General features: G+C 46.1%; 2 protein-coding genes across 8 annotated transcripts in view; one reads left to right on the top strand and one right to left on the bottom strand.

The window, feature by feature from the left end:
• Nucleotides 1-2759, bottom strand: part of LOC144138088 (uncharacterized) — a 67500-nt gene extending 64741 nt beyond the window's left edge. For 2 of the 6 annotated variants that reach the window (XM_077670175.1, XM_077670174.1), the window contains exon 1: nucleotides 2239-2594. The gene's annotated coding sequence lies outside the window, so the exon portion shown is untranslated. Of the gene's footprint in view, nucleotides 1-1812; nucleotides 2140-2238 lie in introns of those variants that run through there. The other 4 variants (XM_077670177.1, XM_077670176.1, XM_077670180.1 and 1 more) reach the window with 3 other exon arrangements.
• A 1297-nt stretch (nucleotides 2760-4056) lies between these two features.
• Nucleotides 4057-25284, top strand: LOC144138086 (uncharacterized). Of its 2 annotated transcripts, XM_077670171.1 has the most exons (4): nucleotides 4057-4223; nucleotides 5039-5089; nucleotides 12777-13072; nucleotides 23134-25284. In XM_077670171.1, the coding sequence occupies exons 1-4, from the start codon at nucleotides 4189-4191 to the stop codon at nucleotides 23301-23303; spliced, it is 552 nt and encodes a 183-aa protein (XP_077526297.1). In that variant the 5' UTR covers nucleotides 4057-4188; the 3' UTR covers nucleotides 23304-25284. The 2 variants fall into 2 exon arrangements, with proteins under 2 accessions (XP_077526297.1, XP_077526298.1); XM_077670172.1 differs by lacking the exon at nucleotides 5039-5089 and having other exon boundaries at nucleotides 4059-4223.
• Nucleotides 25285-26762: the final 1478 nt, after the last annotated feature.

The following is a 26762-nucleotide window of genomic DNA, read 5'->3' as shown; positions in this document are numbered from 1 at the left end:
GGGGAAAGGTGGCAATCCTAAACATGATTCTCGTTTGAAGGAAACGAAGCCCCACTGGCAGGTCAGTAAAGTGTACTTTCACAAAAACTGGTACAAATTAAATGGCAGTGTTAGCGCACAAGCATACACTCAACAACATTGGGAAGATACCAAGAGGCGGCCTTAGGCTTAACAGGCTAGCTGGGCTCGTGTTCACAAGAACACCTTCAGTGACAAAAATGCACACAGCTCGCACTTGCCCTTGCATCCCCAAAGTCTCCAAATATTTACGCCAATGGAGATTACCATTCCAGAATTCGGCAAACATACTTTGAGAAATGAGTCGGTTATTAAACAATCTTTATCTCAAAATTTTTCAGTGCTTGGTACTCAAGCTGCCGTTTACTTTGCGGTGTATTTTTTGTGGAGACAGTTCTGCACTGTTGATTTGTTTGTGTAAGTGTACAACTTGAATTTGGATACTCACAAGCATAAAAAAATTAGTTACAAGGAAAATTTAATGTAGTCAGAAGAACTTTGACAACAACTTGAAAGATAACAGGCTAAAACAAGAATTATTTCGGGTTGATATCGCACTTCGAGCTTGAACTGTTCCCATTATGGTATGTTTTGCAGAGTAAACACACGAGCCCAGCAATTTTTCCTGCAGTACATGGTAACAAAAAGCAAATTGGATGTTACATCAACAACTATCTGGTCGATGCAAACTTCATATCCGAATCACAACACGTGATTCTTTTAGACCTAGCTTTGAGCACATTTGCAGGATACATTATGCCGCGTTTTGCAGACATCTGATGCTTTTAACCATAAGCTAGCCAGTTGTTTGTCATGAAATCATCTGCGAGGCTACAAAACACGGACACAAATCAAACAGGAGCACTGAGAGAAAACTCTTTACTTAGTTAGCTGATGCTAGAAATAGTAACAATGCCTCATGCCACTTTCATAGCCATTTGTCAACGCAATGTGGTGAATATAACGCTCGTTTCAACAATGACCAAGGCCTTGAGTGAGCAAAATATTTCCAAGTGCTCGACCTGGTTTGTTCCTACGAAGACCTGCTAGTAAAAATTGAGCGCCAAATGTTTCGAGATTACCGCTAACGCAGTTCTTTTAGTGTTATTCAGGTCCAAATCGAAACGCAAATGCCAAAACCGGACATCCCAACACTAAAACATGCGCCCTAGCCAACAAAATTGCTGTTAGCAACGTTTGCAAAGACCAGTTACTCTCACAAAGCTTTAACAATTTTTCCCCCAGGCTTCAACGCGTTCAACCACAACAAACCGCTCTTCTAAAGGAGAAATATGCACACCAAATTCCTGTCGACATGTTAGGTCATCTGTACCAGGATTCATTGTTTATTTCACGTGTTTCGCTCACTGAGGACCGCTACGTTATTCGGCTGACGGCAGGACTTGAAAACGGAAGGGGCAGCGGAGCTTATTGGGCAGAAGTTGGTTGAATTCAGTGCGCTCCAGTACCATTAAGTTTCAGCCGTGCCAGCAAAAGTCCCTTTACATCAACTTCACACGAATAGGACGCCTCGACTGACGTCGCAACAACGGAGACATCCTTCGCCCTCCGTTGGCGGTTAAAGTTACGGCAAAATGCAAAAAAACATACACACACAAACAGGGTTGGGAGTCGGAGTTACGACTCGGTCATGCGCGAGAGAGCTGTAAAATCTTCACTACCAGCAATGTGAACTAATCACATCGGCCAAAGCGTGCGCCGTGCATAAACACATTTGTCAGACAACCGAAAAATCTGTTCACCGAAAAGCTAACGCGAAACGTGTGAAAGCACCTGCTTTATCCGGGCTACGGTACATCCATCTTTTTTTTCGCCGCGACCATGTAGCGGCCTCCGAAAAACGACGAAGCCGTCGCCGACGCAGGCGGCGAGAAAGAGCGCTTCCAGGTCGCGCAGCAACCGGCCTTTCACAACAGCTAACGCCATCTGGTTTTAAGGCGGTGCCGCATCCCTGGGTGGCGTCGAACCCCGCGTTTACAAACACCCGCCACAGCAGCGTCTTGACCCACAAGCACCAACAAACGTAGGTTCCGAACCCTCAAAGCCCCAAGCGGGCTCGGCGGTGTAGGCTTAGCTCGCAAACCTGGCGGCAAAGCAGGAAACTTTACACCGGGCAACACGCCACGGCGCTGCGCTCTCAACAACAACAAAAGACCACCTTCAAATCACCGCACTTCGTAAAGTCGCGCCGAAACCTACCTTCGGGTTCCCGCTGTTCGACGCGTGGACGTCGCAGGTCATTTATCCAAGATTCGTTGCATTCAGGGCAGTAAACGAGACCCCGAAACTGCCCGATAGGTGATAGCAATTTTTCGTACGTCAGCTACTAAGCGCTAAGGTACAATGGGAAGGCGACAAGGGCTATCCCAGAGTTCTCCGCGCGGCGAGGTCCCGGATGAAGCGCGGCCAATTGCGAGTTTGTGAGCCAGGAGGACGTGCGGACCAATCGAATTACGGCTACGTCACAGGCAAGAGCCAATGGCGTTAGGGTCACAGGAGGGGCCGTATACCAAAGTACGAAAACCTGATAGATTGCCGCTTAATGTAACACTGTTACATTACAGGGCTCGAAACTCGCCCTCACGGTTACGCGAAATTCTGTACGAGCGCTCGTTACTGCGATGCTGTATTATCACTGAATAGTATCCGCGGTCGGAAATGTGTCATGTGCTGTCGCTATCCGTCACAAGCGGTACCTGTAATGCAGGCTCAACGTAAGGCTCTGGAGCTTTTTGACGAGCTGGCAGACAGAATCCTTAAAAAAGACATTGATAGAAGCGGAATCTGCGCAGCGTGGTTTAGCGCCGGGTATATGCCAGGTATCATATAGTGTAATTTTGTATTTTACAGATCGAGTGGCATTAATTGCGTGACATCTCCAGTCGACCCTTGCGATTTCCGACACTGCGAGCAGCTTCTAATTAATCATCTCCACCTCTTTTTATCACCGTCAACTCTGACGAAACTAGCCTGTCTTTCAGCTTACGCTGCGGTGAACGGTGCGCGAAAACAAAGGTACACACGGCCACCCCGACTATGTCTACATCGCCCATGCAGGATCGGGCGGATCCGGCATGCGACCATGACGTCATCAAACGAAAGGCAGACTGCGCATGCGCGGACGGACACCTGCGCAGCTCTTTGCGCATGGTTCGCGCTACGTCAGCTACGTGCGGCCGCCAAGCTCCCCTCGCCAGCGCGGGCTATCTGCGACTAGAAGCAGTTAAAAAGCAACGAATTTAAACCAATAAAAAAGAGAAGAACCAGATGCCGCGGGGGCGCGCACACGGCGTTCCGTCAGCGGCGTTTCGCCTGCGGTCTCTCATTTTGGTGAACTCATGCGGGAGCAGTTGTGATGCGACCTCACCGAGCTCACGTCAGGCGCCGTAGTGCTGACTTGTTTACATATTTCCTTGTTTCGTCACGAATACGAAATAGAAACACTGACAAACTCGTTGAAATAGAAACACTCCTAGGTCAACAAACCTCCAACCACATATGCTATGTGCCCATAACCTTATGGTCGCACAGTGCGTGAATGCACGAAAAAATCCAAGCTATAATAGCACTCGATCATTTCACGTTGAAATCACACTTGCCTACGCGTTTAACGGCGTAGCTTGTGTGAGTATTTCAACACGAAGCATGATCGCGAGAACCATGAGAGAACAATTGCCTGTGTTTGTGTATGTAGTAGTATAATACTAGTGGTACTGGTACTAGTAGCGTGCAGTGCATAAAACACAAGCCGACAGGCAGGCCTTGTTAAACATACATTAAAAAATACACACACATTTCAAAATCAAAACATCACTGTTGCTAGACTACACACATCAGTGACAAGAATATTCAACATTGTCAATTGTTTCTCAATATTTTATTCGCAAATACTAGGGAAACGTTATTTAACATCCTTTAAAACTTTTATTGATTTTTTGTTAGGCATAAAAACGCCTAAATTTAAAAGCTGCGAACCGCCAAAATAAGCGCAAATTAGCCGGGCGGCTCGCAACAATGGGCTCGGCAAAGTCACGCAAACTTTGCTGTTCTCGCGTAGGTAACGTTGTCAGTGGCCTTGTGCCGAATGTTGCGGGAAATTAACCTTGGATCGGAATTTGGCGAGCCCCGCCGACCATAAATTGTTCTCCGATGCCGGAAGAGGACAACCTGAGCGAGGGTAGCAGGTAGGCTCTGCGCTTTGGTTTTCCTCCTGCCCGACAGTTTTCCGTATACTACATTCACTTACGCCAGTGTGAGCTGAGCGCTCCATCGCGTCCGATTACAGTCGATCCCACGATTCCGCTTCTGTCTCAAGGCGAACCGTTCCTTTCTCTAGCGGCGGACTTGGACGACGAAACAATCCGTGAGTGCGCAAACTGGAACTTGCTCGCGGTAACCGAAAGGGAGAATGAAATAGCATCTCTCCAAGGATGATCGAAGTTTTCTAAACGTACGGGCCTTTCATGTTTTTTTCTGTGATTACATCCGTAGTTGACGTTCTGGTGATAATTGACCACGTGCCGGGATTAAATCTTCGCCGTTTTCTTTCTCTAGCTTCAGGAAGTCGCACAGCATTGGTTATGCACGGAGAAAGACTTCCGGATACAGTTGCATCCTTTGTTCTGTTGACGTCGCACGACGCGTTTCGACTTGGCTTCCTCGCGTCGCTGGGAGTTGTTTTGACAGTTGGCTTCTCCGCAAGGTTACCCTGAAGCGTTGTGTATGTATGCCGCTGCTGTAGCGAGGCCGGTTTGCTGTTTCTTCGCCCAGTATCCGAAATTTTCGCTACGTTCGTCAAAGTTCCGTCGGAAATGCCCGCGAGGAAGGCGAGATTCGAGCCAGTTTAATCTCTAGGTGGCGCTAAAAAGGTTTGTCGCGTGCCGGTGAATCATATGGCCAGTGTAGAGTCCTCCCTGTTCTGTGGTAGAGTCGGCCAGTGCTAACAAAGTGCATCACACATTTCTTGCGCTTCTGTAAATCACTCTTCGACTGTGCGCAGCTGTCCCCGTCGACCGCCCGTCACTTCACAATCCTGCTGCCGCTGTTCACGGTAATGATTTTTTTTTCCGGCTGGCGCGTTGAACCTCGCCTCGCTTTAAACGCTTAAACATTTGCTGGGAGTGCGCAGCTTGCTGTTGGATTTGTGGTACACCAACTTTGCGAAAAACTGATCCTTTTTGCTTTGTAGACAGTGGTGTAGGCCGTAATCAGTGCGGGCGTCAGCGGATTTCCGTCTACTGATTTTGGTGGACTGTGTATTCGACGCAATAGTACTCCGGCGTCTGGGATCTGTGTATGCGCGATTGAAGCAACGGTTTAGAGAAAAGAGTTCAAAGTGTGTGTGCCCTTGGTACGTGAAATGCTTTCTATTACATCCGCGGATATTTCTAAAATTTGCAACGTGTGTTCAGATATAGCTTCATGAATTTTGTCGACTGTTTTTTTTTTTTTACTTCAGCTTTTAAAATTGTTTCAATTAGCTTTTAAAGACGTCTCGCCAAGTTTCAGGATAACTCAGTGCTGATATTAAATTTAGTCACTTTTTTAAGATAAAAGATATTCATTGAAAGCTTATATGACATCTATTCAAGACTCAATTGTAAGTTGCAAGGTGTTCTTTTCTAATTTATGTTAAAAGGACTAAAGTAATTCCACAGTTAGTGGGCAAGTGCAATTTCACATGTTCGTATAAGCATGTTAAGTGAATATTAGTAAAAGCATTGTGGAAAGTAGTCAAGAGTGGCTTGCTGTACATGATCCCCAAACTATACTATGCCGTGTGATTGTCCAGTGTTTTTCATTATTGCAAACCCTTTTCGCAGCCATCAACTTCCACGAGCTTTCGGTTTCGTTGTGCAGATGCTAATTGCAAAATTAATTTAGCTTTCAATTTGGCATTAAATACTGCTACACAATCTAGGTTACAAAGCATCGCCAAAAGAGAAAAGAAAATTGTTCCACCGTCATCATCAGCAACCTATCTACGCCCACTGCAGGGCAAAGGCCTCTCCCATAGATCTCCAATTATCCCGGTCCTGTGCTAACTGCGGCCGATTTATCCCCGCAAACTTGTTAATCGCATCTGCCCACCTAACTTTCTGCCGCTCCGTGCCACACTTGCCTTCTCTAGGGATCCACTCTGTTACCCTTAATGACCAACGGTTATCTTGCCTTCGCATTACATGCCCTGCCCACACCCATTTCTTCTTAATTTCTACTAATATGTCCTTAACACGCGTTTGTTCCCTGACCCACTCCGCTCTCTTCTTGTCCCTTAACATTACACCTATCATCTTCCATTCCATTGCTCACTGAGCCATCCTCAATCTAAGTTGAACCCTTTTAGTGAGCCTCCAATTTTCTGCCCCGTAGGTGAGTACCGGTAAGATGCAGCTGTCGTACACTTTCTCCTTCAGGGACAATGGTAGACTGCCATTCATTATCTGATCATGTCTGCCGTATGCACTCCACCCCATTAAGATCCTTCTAATTATCTCTGCCTCATGGTTGGGATCCGGAGTCACAACTTGGCCTAAGTAGATATATTCGCTTACCACTTTCACGGCCTTGCCACCTATCTCAAACCGCTGTGCTCTCCCGAGGTTATTGATCATTACTTTAGTTTCTGCATATAATTTTCAGGCCCACGGTTCTACTCTCTTCAGAGCAGTAAGCATGCTTTGCAATTCGTCCCCAGAGTTACTTAGCAAGGCAACGTCATCAGCAAATTTGAGGTTACTGAGGTATTCTCTATTAACCCTTACTCCCACCTGTTCCCAATTTAATGTTCTGAATACTTCTTGTAAACATGCTGTGCATAACATCAGAGAGATCGTGTCTCCTTGTCTGACGCCCTTCCTTATAGGTATTTTACTGCTCTTCTTATGGAGGACGATGGTAGCTGTGGACCCATTGTAGATATCCTGTAGTATTCTTACATAATGCTTGTCTACATCCATCTTCAATCATGGTTCAAACAAGTTAGCTCTGGATGCCAAGAACGTTGGATTGTTCCTTCGTAACTTGTTTTCAACGGCTGCTGCACTTAGAAGCTAAATATGCGTAAACACCTAGACATTTATTGTTTCTTTGGGGTAATCAATTTGAACAACATATGCAGTTATGGCTGGCACATTGCATCTTCCATGTACCTAACTCATACCTTAATTATTTTTTCAGTATCACATCCTGCTGAAAGTAAAAAAGGCTGGTGTTGTCCCTAATGGTAATAAATTGACATCAGACTAAATGGGCAGGTGGTGTTATGTAAAAAAAACACCTGTCCTAACATTTGGCTTTTATGAAACAAACTCAATTTTGTGTGGTAGGTTGTAAATAGGTAGTAATGTTTTACAAAAAAAAGAACCTTTATTCTTAAACTTATTGAGCTTCAATGAGCTAAATAATTGGAAAAGATGTTGGTTAGTGATGACGTCACTAATGTCCAGTGACAGCTAATTTTTTCATTATTTTCTTATAACTATTTTCTATACTGCAACCTGTGTTGTCAACAAAACACCAGCTCCAGATGGCTTGTAGAAAGTTTAGGCAACATGGCTTGTAGGAAGTTTTTGGAGTGCAGAAATTTGTCAAGAAGGAAATACTCAAACAAAAATTTACTTATAATACTCCACCGATTTTTTTTTTTTTTTTTTCAGCTACATTATTGTTATCCCTAGAATGCCGTTTAGCATAGCAAATTCCAAACCTGCAACATTTCGCACTCACAGTAGTTTAGATAGGGCACGTAGCACTTCAAAAGTTGCAACTGCAGCAGTGTTTTCAGATAAGAGCGCAAAGTGCTTGCATATAGGATTCAGGCTTCAACACTATCTCCAAAGTGTTGTTGGGGGAGGTCGTGTGCCGGTGATAAAGCTTCTACAGGAAATGGCAAAGTCCTGTGCGCCATGCATATCATTTCCAAAGTTAGCTGCAGTCGTTATGCCCACGAGTGTTCTGCTGCTTTTTTTTTTTTTTTCTTTCTTTCTTCGAAGTACACAAGAGCAAGTGTGAACAGAGAGGGTATGTCTCATTTCACAGTATCCACTGGCTGTGTAAGTTGGGGCTCAGAAAGTAATTGTATCAAATTCGCAATTCAAGAAAGAGTTAGAAATAACTACTTTGAAATGGCTGCATGCTTTTGTGAGAAACCAAAAGGTCTCAGAATGCCAAATGACTTTTTTAACTGGCAGAACAGACCTTTCCAGCTTGTGCAGCTTTTGGTCAATGGCAAAGGATACTTTGTAGATTGAGGGATGAATAATTGAAGTTTGCATTTCTCTTTCTCGCACTTTTCTTTTTCTTTATTTGACAGGACAGGGCATGTTACAAAATGTGTTACAGAAGAGGACCATTGCTCTAAAGTAAATAAGCCAGTGTGTTAGTGCCACTTTAAAGGACATGTAGGAAATACTTGCGCCCTTCTTTAGTTGGTGGGTTGTGAGGCCGACGGCCAAACCGGTTGTGTAGCCAGTTTTGTCAGCAATCTTTCACTTTTGTTGCTGGTTGTCGTACACAGTAGACTCTCATCAAGACGAACTCGGTTACAACGAATTTCACGATTAAGGTTCCCTTATAAACTGCACAATGCATGAAACGTTCGCTTCGGATAAATTTCCGACAATGCAAACACATTTTCATGGTCGCTTCGAGTTTGTCTTAACGGGACTTTACTGTATACTAGATGCCATAAGAAAAAATGGGCTACGGCTCTCGCATTTGCCAGTATATGAAGTTTTTGACTGCACTTGTACAGCAAGCCAGGACATTTGGCTGAAACTGAAACTAGTGGGGGTAAGACAACTTGTTTAACAATGCTTAGAAGCAAAGTTTTTGCCCTTTTACGAATGTATTTGCTCCGGAAGTTCGCACATGCACTTATTTTACATTTACGTGTATCTGCCTTGCCACTTTTTTTTTTTTTTTAATGCTTGTGTAGCGGAAAAAATCTATGTGGCTATGATGCCTTTGGCATTTTCACAAATGTCAGTTGAACCAACAAGAGTCATTTGACTCAAATGCGAAGTTGTGCTGCTCCACTGGGTGTTGAAATGGCATTCAGCTCAAATGACATTCGAGTCGAATGAGCGCCCCAAGATACATTGGGGCTCTCGAATGCCATTTCTTGCACTCTTACACACAGCGTTTCGACTCAATATTGACAAGTGTATTACTGGCATGATTAATTAATTGTGCGAATTTGTTACTTCTCATTCGCTTATGATATCAAGATGTAATAATTCTATACACTCAGCACCAGTTCGAGCAAGTGACAAACCAGTGTGGCCACACAGCTCAAAACATGCACCCAAAAGTATAAAAAAAAAACTTGATTGCGATTTAGAATGAAGAATAACTTGTCAGAGTGTGCATTATTTATAATTTGATATCATTTTACGGCCAAAGACTGCTTCTAAATTAGATTGTTGCATTTGTAAAAACACAAAGCGACAGCAGCAGCGCCACACAGCATGGTGAGCGGTTGTTGAACCTTTCAAGTGCCATCGAATTCTGAATGGCATTCGAAGCCACTCATTTGAGTCAAATGACATTCGAATATGGGTGTATAACCGGATTGGACTCTTGGTTCATTCACTTTTCTCGGTGCAAACAAACGTCTTGATCCTATCGAGCTTCAAAGATGTGTATTGTCAATGAATATTATGACGTTCTGCTGAATACAATCGAAATTTTCATGGTCCCTCTAGGGACCGCAAAACAAACGCCGACCATGCCGCATGCCACAGACGACCGTTATTGTCTTGCTTCGGATAACTGAGTGGTGTAGCCCTTATGTTGCTGGTAGTTTGGACCAGACACTAGTCCTGACCAAGGCAGCTGACGTCAAGGGGAACCACTGAACTATATGTGCAAACAGTTCAGTGGTTGTCACTGAACATGCTGTTGACACTGACACTAAACGGTACATGCCATTTTGGCATGTACCGTATGCCACATTCGGTACATGCCAAAACGGTCCAGGCTGTTTGAATCAATTTAGAGCCCAGTACTACAACTGTGGAATAGCCTAGGCATTAAACCCTGAATTTTATTTTGGATTCTTTTTTGCTTTGATACGAAGTCAGTCTATGAAAAGCTATTGTGCATGCAGCCCCAACTAGGTGATACATAGCGCCAATTGTGTAGATAACATTATGTAATGCTCAGAATGCTTTTTGCAATGCTTGACTCACTGTCGTTGAACCCTAGCTTGCCCTCTGGAACGTGTGATTGGTCACATACGCGTGTTACGTTCAGGAGATAATCTTCCAGAGCAGATACTAGGTGTCCGTAGCCTATTTACAGACAATCGAGTTTAGCCACACGACACGCTATCACTGTCTGGGCCTGATAAGGCCTGCATTGTGTCTGTCAGGAGTCCTGGTCCCCAGTTTTTGTACGGGTGCAAGGCCTTCAGACAATTGAGACTTTTGCTATAGCTGTCGGTCACTTCTAGTGGTCTAGGGGTGTCTGTTGGGAGGCGGAGGACATTCAACACACTGTGCTCACCAACTCGTCTGCGTATGTTGCCTGCGTTTTGCTTTTTCTGTCTCTCCTCGCTGACATTTTTGTTTGCTTTATGCGAAATGTTGGAACTCCTATAAGCTCGTTGTGTGCTGCTGGTACAGTTGTTTTATGTTTGTGGCATTGGAACATTGCTTGAATTCTTTCTTTATTGGTGTACCGTATTTTCCGGTCTATAAGTTGCACTCTTGTATAAGTCGCACCCCCTTCAGAAAAAAAAACGTATAAAAGTCGCATCAGTGTATAAGACGCACCACTGTACAAACCACACTTGTTATTCAGGTAAACTTGTGGAGGATCGGTTCGTTAGAAAGTGCGGCAAAAGTACATGGTTGCAGTGTCCGCTGCCTCTGAATGCATCCCCTGGTGCTAGACACGTGCATCTACCATCCAAAGTCCAGACAGAACTAACTTCTCAAAAATGGTGGTGTATTGATACACAGAAATGGCATGTACTTACAGACGGCATTTAGGCAAAACTATCAAAGCCTTCTTGCTCTGACTGGCTAACAAATAATTCATTCATTTAGACCATAGAGCTGTGTCTTTTAACGAGCGCTGACATCATGCAGCACACATAGGCACCTTTTCGAGTGCAGACCATGCGCGGCCACCACGTATTGGATTTATTCCATACATAAGTTGCATTGGTGGATAAGACACACCAACGAAAATTTCAGAAAAAAAAAAACACGACTTATACACTGGAAAATACGGTACTTGGTTTCATTACCTCTTTCTGTTGTTTGCTTGGCGGTGTGCTGTTTGTTGCCAAGTGTATGTTTCTTTGAGACTCGATGACTACTGGCAGCGTTCATGGTTTTGCCTTTGCCTGCATGGCCAAGGCTGTTGTAACGCAATGTGTTCCATGTGTAGCAAGACAGATAGGGGAAAATACTGCTCCAGCAGGATTTCGGAAATGTGTGTAATTTTTGCTCGAAGCGTTGTTAGCAAGCTGAGCTGTGATTGAATGCTACCTGGAACGCTGAAATGGGCCTTGCGTCATAACTTCTGCATGTGTCATTCTGTCAAATGTAAATAGTATGTCGTCACGTTGAAAACGCGCTCCAGGAAAGCCAACTTCGCTGTCGATGATGATGATTGCTGGTTTAGTGAAAGAAAAATAAAACGAAAGAATCGAACCTGGGTCTCCGCGTTATGACGCCATCGTCTAACCGATTGCGCCATTACGTCATGGTCGAAGCAGTTTGGGTTTAGAGAGTGATGCTTGGACATGAAGAATTAAAAAAATCGTACACTCCTCCGTCTAACGATGACGATGGTTGAACGGGGAGCTTTCTTCTGCGAAATCAAATGGCGGAGGATCAAAGTCAAAGCTGCTGCAATAATAAAAAAAAAACGTCTGCAAGTCAAAGTCCAAACTCGGACGACTGAGGAATCCGTCACAAGAAAGCTTTGTGTGCAACCACCGCCGGTGTTAGATGGAGGGGTGCATTGTGTGTTTAATGCCTGTGCACTAGGTAATCCCCCCTCCCCCCTACAGCTAATTCAGAGTGACAGAATCATTTAAGGCACACCAAACTTTCACCCACGTACAGATCGCAAGGCCGAACTTAGCTTGTTATCCTTCCATAGTTGCATTCCTGGGCAATTCAGCTTTTTTACGGAAGGGTTTGCTGAAGGGCTTGCTGGTACACTGCAACTCAAAGAAAACAGCCGAGCAAGTGTTGTGCATTTTCTTGCTTAGTCCCGTTGTCTGCGCTGTTGTCTTTGAGTTACAGCTTTTTTGCTTTCAAAAACAACTACCTCACTAAAACCGCTGGTCTTGTTTCTTTTTTTTTTTTTTGTGTTCTTGTTTGGAGGGAGAGGTAATTTGCGTATTTTATATAGATATCACTTTACTACCGTTCAATATTATTTGAAGCCTGAATGCTTTACAAACTACCTGTCCCCGATCGGCTCACGCAAATCAACCATATTAAACATGGTATATACAATAACTTTTATTCCCTTCACAATTTAAACTTGCTGTTCCAAGAGGGACATTGAGGCGAAAAGTGAAAATGCCATTTCCTCGAAATTTCGGATGTCCAGGTGGTCGAAATTAATCCAGTCTCCACTACAGCATGCCTCATAACCCAGGTGTAGTTCCAGTGGGTTAAACTCCACAATCAGTTCAAAGGGGAATGACACGTGGACTGTATTTAAGAGCAAAACATTCTAAAACCACCTTTGCCACATTCTGGACGCAGTATTTCTCGGGCTTCGGAAGTGGACGGAGACTGGGAGGACCTTGCGGGCACCTACCGGCCACCGAGCATCATGGAGAGCGTGTCGACCGGCTTCAACCAGTTCCTGGAGCACGCGGCCTCGCGGATCGAGCTCATCCGCGAGTCTGACTTGTACCGGACCTACGTCCGGGACAGCCCCGTAGTGTCTGCGTGCGCGGCCATCGCGCTGGGTGTCCTCAGTCTGCCCGCGCTCACGTTCCTCAGCTTCATCATCGTCCTCTGCCTCCTCACCTTCATGGGCTTCCTCTTCATTGAGGGTGAGCGGAAAGTCGAGTTTTTTAAGGAGCCATGAAGACAAAATACAAGTTAGGTTTATTAGAAAGACTGCTTAGTCCCGATAACAATGATACCAATATCATCGCAATCATCGAACAAATAACGGAGATATTAAAGAAAACGTGTGAAGCAGTCGCGACCCCCTAGCCAATTTCCCGCAACTTTTCTATGACGTTGCGGAACCTTGTTTGTGCGATTGGCGGCCGCCTAACTGACCTGTCGTGACGACACATGACTGGACGTCTGTAATTGGGGCCTCTAGTTCCATTTGACCGCATCACTTGAATGCTAACGTGCAGTTAACGCACTGAAAATGATGTTTTATTGTTGGCCCGTATGACGTCATTCTTGCTCATAACACGTCACTGTGGCGCAAAATTTGAAAGTTTTTAAATACTTCTTGCTTTTTTTTTTGTTAAAAAAACATCTTTTGTGGCTGTAATGGACCTGAGTGAGATACTGAATCCTAGTTCTTTCAAATTAAACAAAGTTGTATTTTCTCTTCATGGCTCCTAAGGAAGCACACTGGTCTCGAAACTTTTTTTTTTTTTGCTTTACAACCAATTTTGACGAAACTTCATGGGCTTGTTCAGTTTTCTTAGCTAATTTCAAATAGCTAATTAGTTTTGATGTGAGGTAACTGGTTTCTGAGACAATTAAAAATTTCCCTTGATTGTTCTTGAGGAAAAAAGCAAAAAAACTATTCAACAAAAGATTACCAGCAAGGCATGAATAGATAGATACCAGAAGTTGTGGAGAATGAAATGTGGGAAGCAGTTTTTTTTTTTTTTTTAAATCATACACGTTTACATCGATTCGAAGTTCTAGGTTGGAACTACTACTGCTAACCAATTAAAAATAACGCTAATTAAACAACTACTGAAACACAAAATGCGAAATCTGCTTCCCATATCGCATGGTTTACACATTCGGCTTCAAAGTGCAAAAGAGGTGATCTTGCTAGATGCACTACTTGCTGGGATGTACCTCTCGAGAATTTCGTATTACAGCGATACTTCATTTACGAAAAAGGGAAAAATTATGGGAAAATCGTTTTTTCTTTGTTGAAGTTGGGCCTCTATGGTTTTTGTAAATACCTGGTACTGTTCCACGTATGGAATTTTTGGAGAAAAAAACTGCGCAAATCAAGAAAAAAGTGATACCTTAAAAAATGCTCTTTGGGGGAAATTTTTTGTCCTAAAGACCCATGTCTAGCCCGCCGGTACGGCCAGGACCCACGTGTGATTTACACCGACGCAGCCAGTTATCCAGCCAACCCCAACGCTAAAGTGGCAGTGGCCTCTACAGTTGCTGGCAATGCGCAAACAACTTGCTCTGTACGCACCGATTCCATCAGGGTGGCCGAGGAAACAGCCATGGCATTGGCTGTGTCCCACATCACCACCGCCCGACCCGCGGAAGCTGACGACGACGATACCTGGGCAATTATAACAGACTCGCAAGCCACCTGCCGGGCATATTCTTCCGGAATCCTCTCCATCCAAGCAAACAACATTCTTCGACACTCCGATCCATCCAAGCTTTCCTTCATTCGTATCGTCTGGACCCCTGGCCATGCCTCCCTTCCTAGAAATGAGCACGCACACGCGCTCGCCCGAGAAATGACCCGCCGGGCGTCAGAGGAAGCGGACAGACAGATCCAGGGTGGCTCCAAGACATCAGCTTCCATCATCCCATCCCACGAACCTCTCAACTATACACTCACACTAGCCTACTACCGCACACAAAGAAAAACACTACCTCCACCCCACCACTCCCTATCCCGCGCCGACGCCACGTCATGGCGGCAGCTCCAGACACACTCGTTCCCAAACTTATACCAAACTTATACCACAAACACCTCTTCTACCCCACCCAATATGCTGACAACTGCCCGGCTTGCCAGAGCCTCACTTCCACCCTCTACCACTCTGTATGGGAGTGTCCGCGTCCACCAGACGGGCTCACCCGTATACGCATCCCCACCCTCTCCTCTTGGGAGGCTGCTCTGTCCAGCACTGCCCCGCAAGACCAACAACGGCTGATCGAGCGGGCCCACCGGATAGCGTCCGCCATTGAAGTCCTGGACTGAGGACCCCACTCATAGAGGCTGCTCTTCGGCTAACAAATGTTCAATAAATGTTTTCACCATCACCACCACCCCCTTAAAGCGAAAGCTTTTCTAGTGGGACCGATGTCGTCCTTTCAAAAAACTAACGCATCTCCCCATAGACCGGTTGGTCGACCGAAAACCTCTGATAAGATCTCTGTACACAGGGCGCGTGCGTGAAACCAAGCTTCCACTGTGTCAAGCGGTTACTTGAAAATCGGGAAAAAGGAGTGGTTCTCGATGAGACAGTACATGCATCGATCATGAAAAGGAGTACAATGGTACACCTTTGTCTCATAATCCACATGTCGGTGTAGATTTAGATCATTCGGAGATGCATTTACTCAGCGCAGAAAAAATCGTCGCATGGGTTTCTTTTTTTTTGTTAGCGATTTGTGTCTTTGAAGGTGTAACGATTGATTGGACCCAATTTCAGCGAAGGTTGGACATATTTTTAGCGAACGTTTTGACGCACTTTTGAGGTCGGAAAGCTTTCACACTTCACTCAACTTTCTTTAGGGAGGGATGCTGCGGCTGACCTTGTTGTTTGTTGTTTTTGTCGGGGGGTGACGCCATTTTTCAAGGGAAGAGAAACACAACAGTGTAGGGAAAGACTGGCCATAACGGTGAAGAAAAAAAAATAGGATCCGTTCCACTGTGTGTGGGTGGATAACCGGCGAAGCTTATTAGCACACGACGTGGAGGGGACACAAAATTTGGGAGAAATTATGAGCAACTTTTATTTCTCTCGAGCGCAAGACGGTAGTCGTCCCTAAGAAAGAGTTTTGCGTCTCAAACAGGAGGCATACATGCAACCATAGCCATAAATTTCGCTGTGGTTGAACGCAGTTGGCCCTTTGCAGTTCAGAACTTCAACCCACTTTCCGGCCGTTCAGTTCGCAACCATTTTGGAAGTTTCTGGTGACGCAAAGAAAACCATTAACTGCACAAGAAAAAATTGCGCCGCCTCCGCAGGATTTTTGATCCAATAAAGTCGATTTCTCTCTCTCTCTCTCCCACCTCCCCGCGAGGGGAACCCTGTGTAGATGCGACGCATCGGGGGGTTCACTTGGTGTTTCCGTTGGATTGATTCTGAAATCGCGTGAAACAAGTCGGGAAAGCGTATGATTATGATGTTTTATGATTATTATTATGTTTAATTGGCCAATCTTGGTCAATCTCTTTAAGTGGTATGCTTGGGGCTTCGCTGTCGCAACAACCTTTACTCCATCATTGTTGCTGTAAGTGGGAGCTTCTTTTCTTTTATTGCAAGTGTTAATCATTGCCCCATCATGTGTTGTATCAGCAGCTTGTTGACGTAGTTTGAATGAGTCAAGGATATAAGGCGCGTTCGTAGCATTTGATTCTGTCTCGATTTTGTGGTGGAGTGGGAAGAGCACCATGTACCTTGCGCCCGCAGGGTCGTGGGTTCGAAACCGGGCGCCGCTAACTATTATTTTTTTTTATAGTGTAGGGGGAGGGGTGTGGACGGACAACAACGCCGTATGGAGGGACAAGGCGAGTGAATGAGATGCAGTCGCATCTAAAACTCGCAGGATATTTAATTTTTTTCATCCATTCTGCTTGCAACTCCTTTACCGATATTTGAGCAGCGTGTCAAACCGTTTGAAGCATCCTCCTGGGTGCAGGCCAAGGCTGTTACTGCAGGTTTTGCAGGAGATTACAGTTTCCCTCCTGCCTCCTTTTGTTTGTCTACCACTACAAACAGCCCAGTCTTTGCTGCTTTGGCCTGGGAGCTTGTGGATAAAATGGCTCGTTCCAAATGTCCTTTCCTTGCACTCCATACGTGCAGACAGGCCCTTCTTTTTGGCTCGAGCCCTCAGGCCACCGACCAGGTGTTGGATGAGGTTGCCGCGGTTGTCAGGTTCGGAGACAATAATTAATTTCAAGAGAGAAACTTTGGAAACGAGACTAGTTTGCACATTACTTGAAACCCCAACGAAATGCACACAAAGAACAGAGACAAACTAAAGAACAGTTGGGAGCGATAGTCAGCTGGAGAACAATAGAGAAACTATCACAAAAGCAGTATAGAAAATCAAAACTGGTTCAAACAAACAAGAGAAAGTCACAGTCAGGGCATTAAGGGAAAGGACGCAGAACGTGGTGGTTACCGGCACAGGTCTACGTAACCTTGAAATGTCCAGGTAGTGTGTTGATGCCGTGGCAGTGCAGCGCGCTCCGAGCTCCCGTCACCGTCGTGGCGAACGCAGCTCTCTGGAAGCACCGCTGTCTTTCGCTGATGCCCGGCGAGACGACTCGCTTGTGGAGAAGATGTCTTGGAGGTTGCGCTTGTGGAGGACCTGCACAGCATGGGTCCGGTCGCCCAACCGCCATGAACCTGGTCATGGTCCACACTCTGAACGGTTTTTGTTCTTCCTCGGTGTTCTTCTCTGGCTTGCTTTGCCCGCTGGCCGCTGTCGCTGGCAGCTTCCGATTGGCCGGTTCGTGAGTGGGGCTCAGTGGCTAAGGCGTTGCGCTGCTGAGCCCGAGGTCGCGGGTTCGATTCCCGGCCGCAGCGGCCGCTTTTCTGATGGAGGCGAAAAGCAAAAACGCCCGTGTGTACGAGATTTCGGCGCACGATAAAGATCCCCAGGTGGTCAAAATTAATCCGGAGTCCTCCACTACGGCGCGCCTCATCGCCTGCGTTGCGTCGGCGCGTTAAACCCCACAATCAATCAAAATCAATCAGGTTCGTGAGTGGGAGGTGAATGACCCCGCAAGACGCTGATGGTGATGGTGCTCTAGGGTTTTGAAACGTACCCACGAGCGTGTCACGTTTATCGATTTCGTCTTTCTCTTCACTTCATGACAGCGGTATTACAGGTGTTGCTGCTCTTTCTTGCCATGATTCGGCTGCTGTGTGTGCCTCAAAATAAAACTATTGACGTTGGAAACCCCCCAGAAGCCAGGAAATAAAAAAAGAGCTTTCGCAACCATTTCACTGTCTTTTGGCAGAATGCGCAGCTCGCGCAGTAATGATCTGCACAGTCCTGTCTCCACTGCTGTCGTGGTCTTCGTCACTTGTTTCTGTCGAATCGCTGTCATCACTATTTGACACAGGCACGTTATTCTCTTCCTCAGTGAAGTCATCATCGCTTTTGCTAAGTATAGAACGCACACTGTGAGAAAGCGGCCATGTTTCTTAACGAGCAGTGCACACTTGAAAACGCTCTGTGATCCAGAAGACCTGGGCTAAACATTGTGCTGTACCCAAGAAGAAAACTTAAACAAACAAAGTTCACTAATCGATCAAGAGATGGTGCATCATGTATATAAGAATGCGGGCGCATCGCAGTGGGAAAAACCGCGAAATTTAACCTTCAACGCCTAAGTCGGGCTTGGCCCAACATCGAACCGCTACGGCCGTGTTGCGTTGTCGGGCAGGGGCCAACAACGGACCACGAAGGGCTAAGGCAAGTTTGATGAGCAAAAGCTTAGTTTTTGGGCTAGAGTGCATGGTGAATGCGCACACAGTTGCACGCCAAGTGAAGACACAGATGCTGATCGGCACAGTGCTGCTGTGGAGGCGAACGGTCAGTGAAGCTTCATGTAGCCAGCGCCTTCTTGTATCATTCTCTGATGACACGCGTCCTTAATCTTTCCTCCCATCCCTTTCTTCACAACCCTTCCCTCGGAAGAACTAGCAAGCAACTAGGCGCTTTCATTGTGGAAGTTGTTGCCGCTGCGAATTGGAAGCGTGTTCGGTAGCGCTTCCGTCGGCGCGGGGAAATCGCATCTGCGTATGCTTGACCTTGAGCACACAAGGCACTGGCTTGAAGGTCAGAGGAACACTACCAGGTGCTTCCTGCATTTGTACCTGAGCAATAAGCCTAAATATTTGAAGGAAGCATGATCACACGAACAGGGGCTGGAAAGCAATTTGTGTGCTAAGTGCAAACTGAAAAGCTGAGTGAACTTGTGTACTATAGCAGGGGTTCTCAAGCATGTTGGTCCCAGGGAACCCTGCTAAGTTCCGTTAAGTGCCAAGGAAGCCCCCCCCCCTCCCGCCAGTTTTCATTCCGTTCATGCTACATTAATGTGCAATAAATTCAAAAGCAAGCAAGGGTATCGTTTTTTTTTTTTTTTCCGTCGACTTTAAGCGAATGCGTACGCTAGCGGCACCTATCTCCAAACAGGAGAAATGCGCATGGGGGTAATATAAGGCCGAGATTCAAGTGCAATAGTTTAACCACGTCGCCCGTTTTCGTAGTCTTGCTGGCTACAAACTGCTGGCGAGATTTATTGCGCAGCTTGCGCGTTTCTGTTATGCGCCGAGATGTGCTTACTGACACTCGGGCGTGAGTAATGGAGGTTCCTTAGATCGAGCGCATCTCAAGTTTACCATATAAGACTTTGCGACTGCGGAACCAGGGAAAATTTATCAGTGGCTGGCGGAACCCTTACGAGGGGCCTGCGGAACCCCAACGTTCCGCGGAACCCACTTTGAGAAACCATGTACTATAGGACTTAGTTCTATCAAGCTGGTTTGTCTTCTGAAGGTCTTAAGTTCATAGCTTCATGACCATTCACCTGCGATTCATGTTACCTCTGATATAAATTAACCACTTTATAATGTCCTGGCTTATTCTCTGCATTTGTATGGCGCAGCATCATAGCTAACGCTGATAGATTTGGTGTTAGATGCGACGCATCTCATTCACCCGCCTTGTCCATGCATGCATGCATCCCTCCATCCATCCGGCGGCGTCGTCCGCGCCAGCTGCGCATGCGCTCTCCGCCGCTCTCACGCAGCGTTATCTGCGGGTTAGCCCTCGCTCCTCGCAATGCCAGCTGTGCGTCGGCGCGCGCTAGCGCTCGGTTAACGCATGCGCATGCGCTGCTCTCTCTCATTCCCCTCACCGTTATGCGGCGGTATACAACGTGGTACCTGCGCCGCTCCGCTCCGTCGTTCCAGCGCCGGTGCTCCGATGTCCAACGCTGCTTTGAATGGAGACTAACAAGCCTGCTATCGCGATGGCCGGCGCAACCACAACAAGCACCGGCCAGCCCAATAACAGAACTGCTAGCACCACCGACGATGAGGCTGCAAAGCGACGTGCACGGGATGCGGGAACCCCGTAGTAGACGGAAATGCATCGTACGCGCTCATGGCACGTTTCACGCGATGGGAGAATCAACCCAACGGGAATGGCGAGGGAAACCCACGATGCGTCGTATCTACACAGGGTTCCCGCGAGGGGAGGTGGGCGTAATTTTTTGATTGGTCATATTCCAACATGCTCCACCTAGCCCAGTACGCAGTTCCACTGTTGCCACATTTTGTACACCATGCCTCATGTACTGCACTAGCATCAGAGGGTGGGCACTTTCCCCATTTTAATTTAATTTGTGTCCAGCCATTGAGTACCGTAGATAGATGACATTGCCAGGCAGCCAGAAGAATAGATTTGTTCTAGGCGCAAAAAATGCACACAGATGTTGCAAACCCCTTAGCGTTTTACTTGGCTGTCTCGCATGTCCACTATCCTAAACACATTTTGCGTCGAAACGCTCTTGTGTTCTCGATTCTGGTGCATGTTAAAATGTTTGGGAGGTTTTGTGTTAATTCGTAGCCCTCTCCTGCTACTGCGCAACTCAGCCCAAGTGTAGCTCACCCTTGGTTCGTAAAACCCACAACTTGAAGTCTTTGGAGGCAACAAAGGCTTGTGCGGGTGCTACTTGGTACTGTTTCGCACTTGAATTTCGTGCGTGCTTGCTGTTCAGATGAGTGGCAGGGGCAATTGAAAAAAAAAAAAAAAAAATGTACGTTAGTTGAGGAGGGGGAAGAAAAATTCCTCGAGGCACATAACAGCGCTTGCCTGGTCTGAAGATGAAAGCATTAGAGCCTTTACTGGCAAGGACTTGTCTATGGCTACATCATGTTAGTGCCTCTTTCGTCACTTTCCGTTCTTCGTCTTCATTGGTTACAAGGCCAGCGGCCGTTTGAAGCTGTGTAGTGAGAAGCTACGAGCAGTGACACAAGGCTATCACAAAGCTATCACGAATGACTTCGGCAGGCAAGCTGGCACCACTTGACGGCAACACTATTTCGACCGTTGCCTTACTTGACACCCCTGCATCCCCAGAATTGGCGTTCTCCGTGGCTGGCTGGGGTGCGCGTGTTCACCTCATCACGCCCTTCACTCCATTAAGGCTGGGCCAATTGCCCCCCCCCCCCCCCCCCCCCCCGCTTCCCCTTGTTCCCTCTCTCTCTATCTCTCTAAAAGCTCAGCAGCATGCACTTCCCTGATTTTGCAGACTGTATGTTCGGCAAATTAATTGATGTAATGTTCAGCGACTTTAGGGTTTAACTGCATTCCAATTGTGCACCCATAGCTTCTGTTTGATCATTAGTCTCCTTGTGTCTTCACAATACATCAGCGATCTGGCTCCTTTTCCATTTGGTTACAACACAGCCAATCGTAGAATTCTCTGAGTATATTTTTTTCAATTTCTTATTCTTACCTGAATATGCGATTGCGCATTCTTTTGTACGTATATAAACATTCAGTTCAAGGCTGTACGTCAAGGTAAACGTGACTTTAGCATCCGGTGTTTGCTCGCTTTCAGTGCGGCAATGATACAACAATTGCCCTTGTAATCCATCATGCCGAATCAAAGAAAAGTGAGTGACAAGTGGTTGAGAAAACGCATTTATTACGAAGATGAAAGGAGCACACATGAGAGTGTACGGCCACCAAGATTGCGAGACTGAAAAGCAGTCCGCATGCAAAATTTTGTTCCATGATTCTCACATGATAGTTCGCTTTATTTCCCAATTTTTAGAATAAAAAAAAATACCACTGAGAGCAGTTTTAGTGGTCCCATGTTGCACGGTAGAACCTAGTGCAGGGAGCTTAGTGGCAAGGTGGTTGTTGAAGTTTGTGGCCCTCAACCAGTTGAAAGCTTATCAAAATTAAAAATTCAGAGGGGCGCTTTTCGTGTTATGTGTGAAACTATTTGTGTGCATAGGTGTGCTCACATTGCCAAATGAAAATTGGTGAAATGGCATGAGCGTCTTACAGCAGCTGTCATCGTCATTGGCCAATCCCCTTGATTGATTATGTGGGAATGTTGTTAGGCCTATATATTCAACCTTCACGTTATGTAAACCTAACGTTGAGCATAACAGCATGTGCCAAGCAACGTCAAACAAGTACGCCAAGCTGTGGATAGGAGTTAACAATGTAAAAGCGAAATGCTAGGCCTAAAATTAAGCCATTGCAGCCACATGATGCATCGAGCCAAAGGGCGTGTTAGGCCGGCACATACGTGTGACCTTAGCCGACAGGGTTTTCGGCACCATCGATTTTAAGTGCAGAGCACTTTAGGGGCTCACCTTGTCATCGTAGCTCGCTCACTGGACCCAAATAGAGCCTGGTGTACTGTCATCAGGGAGTCGCGCTAAGGCTTTGAAAACCGCTGGCGCTTGTCATACATCTCCCCGTTGTTTAGCGCAAAGAAAACTGCAGGTACATTTGAGGCAAAATATACGTAGCTAACCGGCAGCGCCCGTGTTCATTTAGTTAGGAACGCTCGTTCGGTTGGTTTTTACAATAGTAAGCGAAATAAAGTGGCGTGCAACGCCTGCACGTGCGGGAGGAAAAGCAAGCACAAAAAGAACAAAACTCCCGCTGCCGCAGTTTTCTGGCAGGGGGCGTGCGAGCACTGCGAAGATGGGAAATTTGAACTGCTTTGGGTGTTAGCAGTGAGCGGATAACGGCGCTACAGCCCATTATGGCGAATCACTGCTCTGTACTTCCGGCAGCTTTCACATTGAGTGGAATTGCTTTAATTTTTTTGTTACCATATCAATGTCACGCCGCGAACGAATTTTTCACAAAACGTTCCATTTAGTGAGTTCACACTAAAACTGATTCACTTTGTTGTCTTTTTGGTCGATTTCAGGTACGCTGATCACTTTTGGTGTGATTGTCACCGCGGGTATCCTCTTCTTCATCGGCACGTTCCTGGTCAGCTTCGGGTGTTGCCTGTACGCCATCTACTACGTTCTTCGAAGCTTGAAGATTGTCGGCAGCTTGGCCCCTGCTGCAGACAGCACTAAGAAGCCGGAATGAACCGGTTCAGGCTAGTTCAGACTGGAAAACCGGTTCAGACTAGTTCGGACCAACTTATGTGTGAACAGACTTTAGTGACATTTCCGTAGTCTCTTTTATTATTTTCTTCCCCCGCTACTTTTTGCGAGCATTATGTACACGCTTTTTGTGTAGACTTCTGTGATAATTATCTCTCTCTTGTGTTTGGAAAGGAATCTGATGAGAGGGTGAGGGAGAGGGAACGGTAGGTGTTACCTTGAATGGCGTCACCATAAAAAGTGTGGTTTTGGTACGCCTAATGTTGGTGATTTCAAAAGGATGTTGTAGCACAACAGAATGGTTTAAAGGAGTGTCCATTCCGGGAAACTTTACTGTGAAATGATACCCCATGTGACACATAGTGTGCAGCTGAACATGGCAAGGGGTCGCAAGTGACGAATATTGGTGTTGCAACTATTGACGCCCGCGTCTGCTTACGTATGTTATTTAGGAAGTTCACAGACGTGATCAGTGACACTGCCACCTCTATATAACATCTGCGAGGAAGTGCTGGGTGAAATGCATTCTTGTTAAGGATTCCTCGAAGTGCAAACGCGGTATTGGACGTCGCCGTTCTCATTGAAACCGGTCACCAATATTTTGGGAATTCAAAAAAGAGGTGTAAAATGAAAGTTCTGAAATTAGGTCTGCTTTCTTCGCGCCATATTTGTAAGTCAGGCCATACAACTGACAGTTACGTTGTAGATTTAGATGGGCATCTCAAGCCTTGTGTAAGGCTGACACTCTGGGGCTTGTTTGTGCAATGTGAAACCGCTGTGTCATGCAACGGCATAGGCGAGTAAGCATTCTTTGCAAATGTGCCACCAGGTTTGTCCTTACCGCAGACAGGTTTGTTCAACGATGCTGACTTAATTAAAGGACTTGTGGGGCAAGTTTGGGCTGGCGATCTATCTACGTATCGTTATTGGTGGGAAGTGTAGTTCCAAACACGCCTATCGTGGGAAGGTGGTGCTTCTTTGTGAAGTTGCGCTTCTTTCGAGTGTTCCAATTATCGACTTCACCACTGCCTGACTGCTCACAAGATTTTTGTCATCATCGCGATTCTTGAACACACTGCTGCCTAATGCCAATTCTTGTTGCCCCACAGGGCTCCAAAGCCCGTCTTATTCGTCTGGGCGGACGGAGTTCTCGAACGTTCTGATTTTGGTAAACTGCTGTGTCGAGGATTAGTATTGTTTTTATTATAACTCACAATATTTGAACCTCCCCTGGATTTGTTGTAAGGGGGTGTTTTTTACTCAAAATAGCATGCAAAGATTAAAATTGGTGCAATGAAAGAAGGCGATATAATATTACTTCATTTCAAAATGGCTCTGGTCTGTGCTAGTCTGTGCTAGCCACTTTTCATTTATTTTCAGGAATAGGTAATGCCTGTTGGGAACATGCGTAGCAAGGTCAACAGTGCTTTTTGCTTTGCAGGAATCATATTGAAAGCAGATGGGCATGTTTGGTTATAATGGCGATCAGTAATTAAGGCAAAAACGTAGCTTCCAGGTGTACTTCGCTGCAACAGCTCCGTGAGTACGTACCATGCTTTGAAACACCTTACTTTCTCGTGTTGTCATGCCAGTTACAATAAATTGAGCATAAAAAGTTTGCCATCACTGGAAGACTATGGAATTAGGAGTTTATTGTTGGCAGGTTTTAGGTGACATCCTTGATCTAACGGTGGCCAGATCAAAGAAGAGAGAGAGAGAGAGAAAAAGATGAGAGCCAACCGCTGGCCGGTGACTGTGTTCTTTGTTACTTTGTGGGGATTAACAGCACAAATGCACTTAGTGGTTACTGTTTTGTTTTGTGTAACACGGTGTCTTTAATGGATGTTTTTCTTGTTTTGTTCTTATATGTATACGGGTCCAACTGGAGAGTACAACCTGAAAGCTGATCTTTGCTCTTTTTGTTTATTTTATACTGGATTAAAACAAAAACGAATTCGTCTCGATGAATGTCTTTCTTTATTTGGCTTTGTACTGCTGCTCGGCATGCTTGCTGGAGTATACAACGTGTCCTTTTTCACGTTTGCTGCTTCTGTAGTCCTTTGCACGAGACCCGCTACGGTGGCTCAGTGGCTAAGGCGTTGTACTGCTGAGCCCAAGGACATTGTGGCTGCTTTTCAGATGAAGGCAAGAAGCGAAAACGCCCATGTATCAGATTTCGCACATGTTCAAGGGGTCATGCTGGCAAAGCACATTTGGTTCATTTGGAAAGATTGCCTCGTTAAAATCATCCTGACACCACTTTTAACGCACACTTGAAAGTGGTGTCGTAGAATGGTAAGAATGTGAGATAAACATCGTAAGAATGGTGGGATAAACCGTGTAAGTTACGAAAGTAGTACCGATGTGTGCTGCTGTTCGTACTGGGCGCACTATGCTTGCTTGAGCTGCACAGCACTCCGCCGCTTTGGAGTTCTGGCCGATTGGCGCAAGCGACGTTCTTATGTGACGCTGTTTGTCTCACAGCGCAAATCGTTCACTTCGGGGGGGACCCAGGAAATGCTGCGCCTACTTCGGCGATGTCCCTAGGCGCGCAAAAACAGGTCAAGTGATGTCACGTTTTGATCACGTGGCCCAAGGATTTTTTTTCCTCCTCCTAGGAGCTCTGGTGTTGCATGCATGCGGCTAAAAGGAGGAAATTATTCCGCGTTTTGATTGGCTCCTGAAACCGCTGTCAGTTAGGGACAAAGGTTAGGGACATTTAGGGAATTTGTTGTTGCAGCGAGCAGGCTTGATGTGGCCTCGCGCGTCGCCTCCTAGGGAATTCCCTGTAAGAAGCCAAGTGCCAGCGCATCGCCTCCTCTAAAAAGAGGAGGCAATGCGCTCCCGCAACGCAACTTAACTGCCCGAAGAGCAGAACTCTGATGCGTGCACACAGCATACTCGCGAGATTAACGCTATCAAACACATGCATACTTACGATCGAGGCACTGCACTTCAAACATCCAGCGAGACGATAAACAGCGACTGGGAAAAGACAAACCACATGGCTACACGAAGCAGGTGTTTGCGCGCCAACATCTGGTTTGTCGTTTTCCACTGTGTTCCTCGCCCAAGCATGCAGCGCGCGCTAAATTTTATTCAAGATTATACAAAAATCGTTAACATCACGATACGATCGAGAATGAGAATGACAGCTAGAATGCCGAGCTAGGCGGCCACGTAAGCAAGAAGAATTCACGCAGCTTTAGGGTACACAGTACAGCGCTATAAACACAAAAACTACAACAAACAAAGTAACGATGTTACTGACCTTGCTGGGAAAATGAGCGCATAGATGCCCTCTTTTCCGCTCTTTCGTGTCTGTGACAGCAAACGCCGGAAACCGGCATGGCTGATCTACGTTGAGCTCAGACTGCAAGTCTCTCTCGAAATGTCGCAGTGGGTATGTCGGATAGGGAGATCGCACCAATACTAGCATTCA

The sequence above is a fragment of the Haemaphysalis longicornis genome, unplaced genomic scaffold, assembly GCF_048455015.1.
Source record: "Haemaphysalis longicornis isolate Haplotype H1 unplaced genomic scaffold, Haemaphysalis longicornis Haplotype H1 scaffold_5, whole genome shotgun sequence".
Classification (NCBI taxonomy): Eukaryota; Metazoa; Arthropoda; class Arachnida; order Ixodida; family Ixodidae; genus Haemaphysalis; species Haemaphysalis longicornis.
The sequence above is the reverse complement of the archived record's forward strand: the minus strand, read 5'-3'. Positions and strand labels throughout refer to the sequence as shown.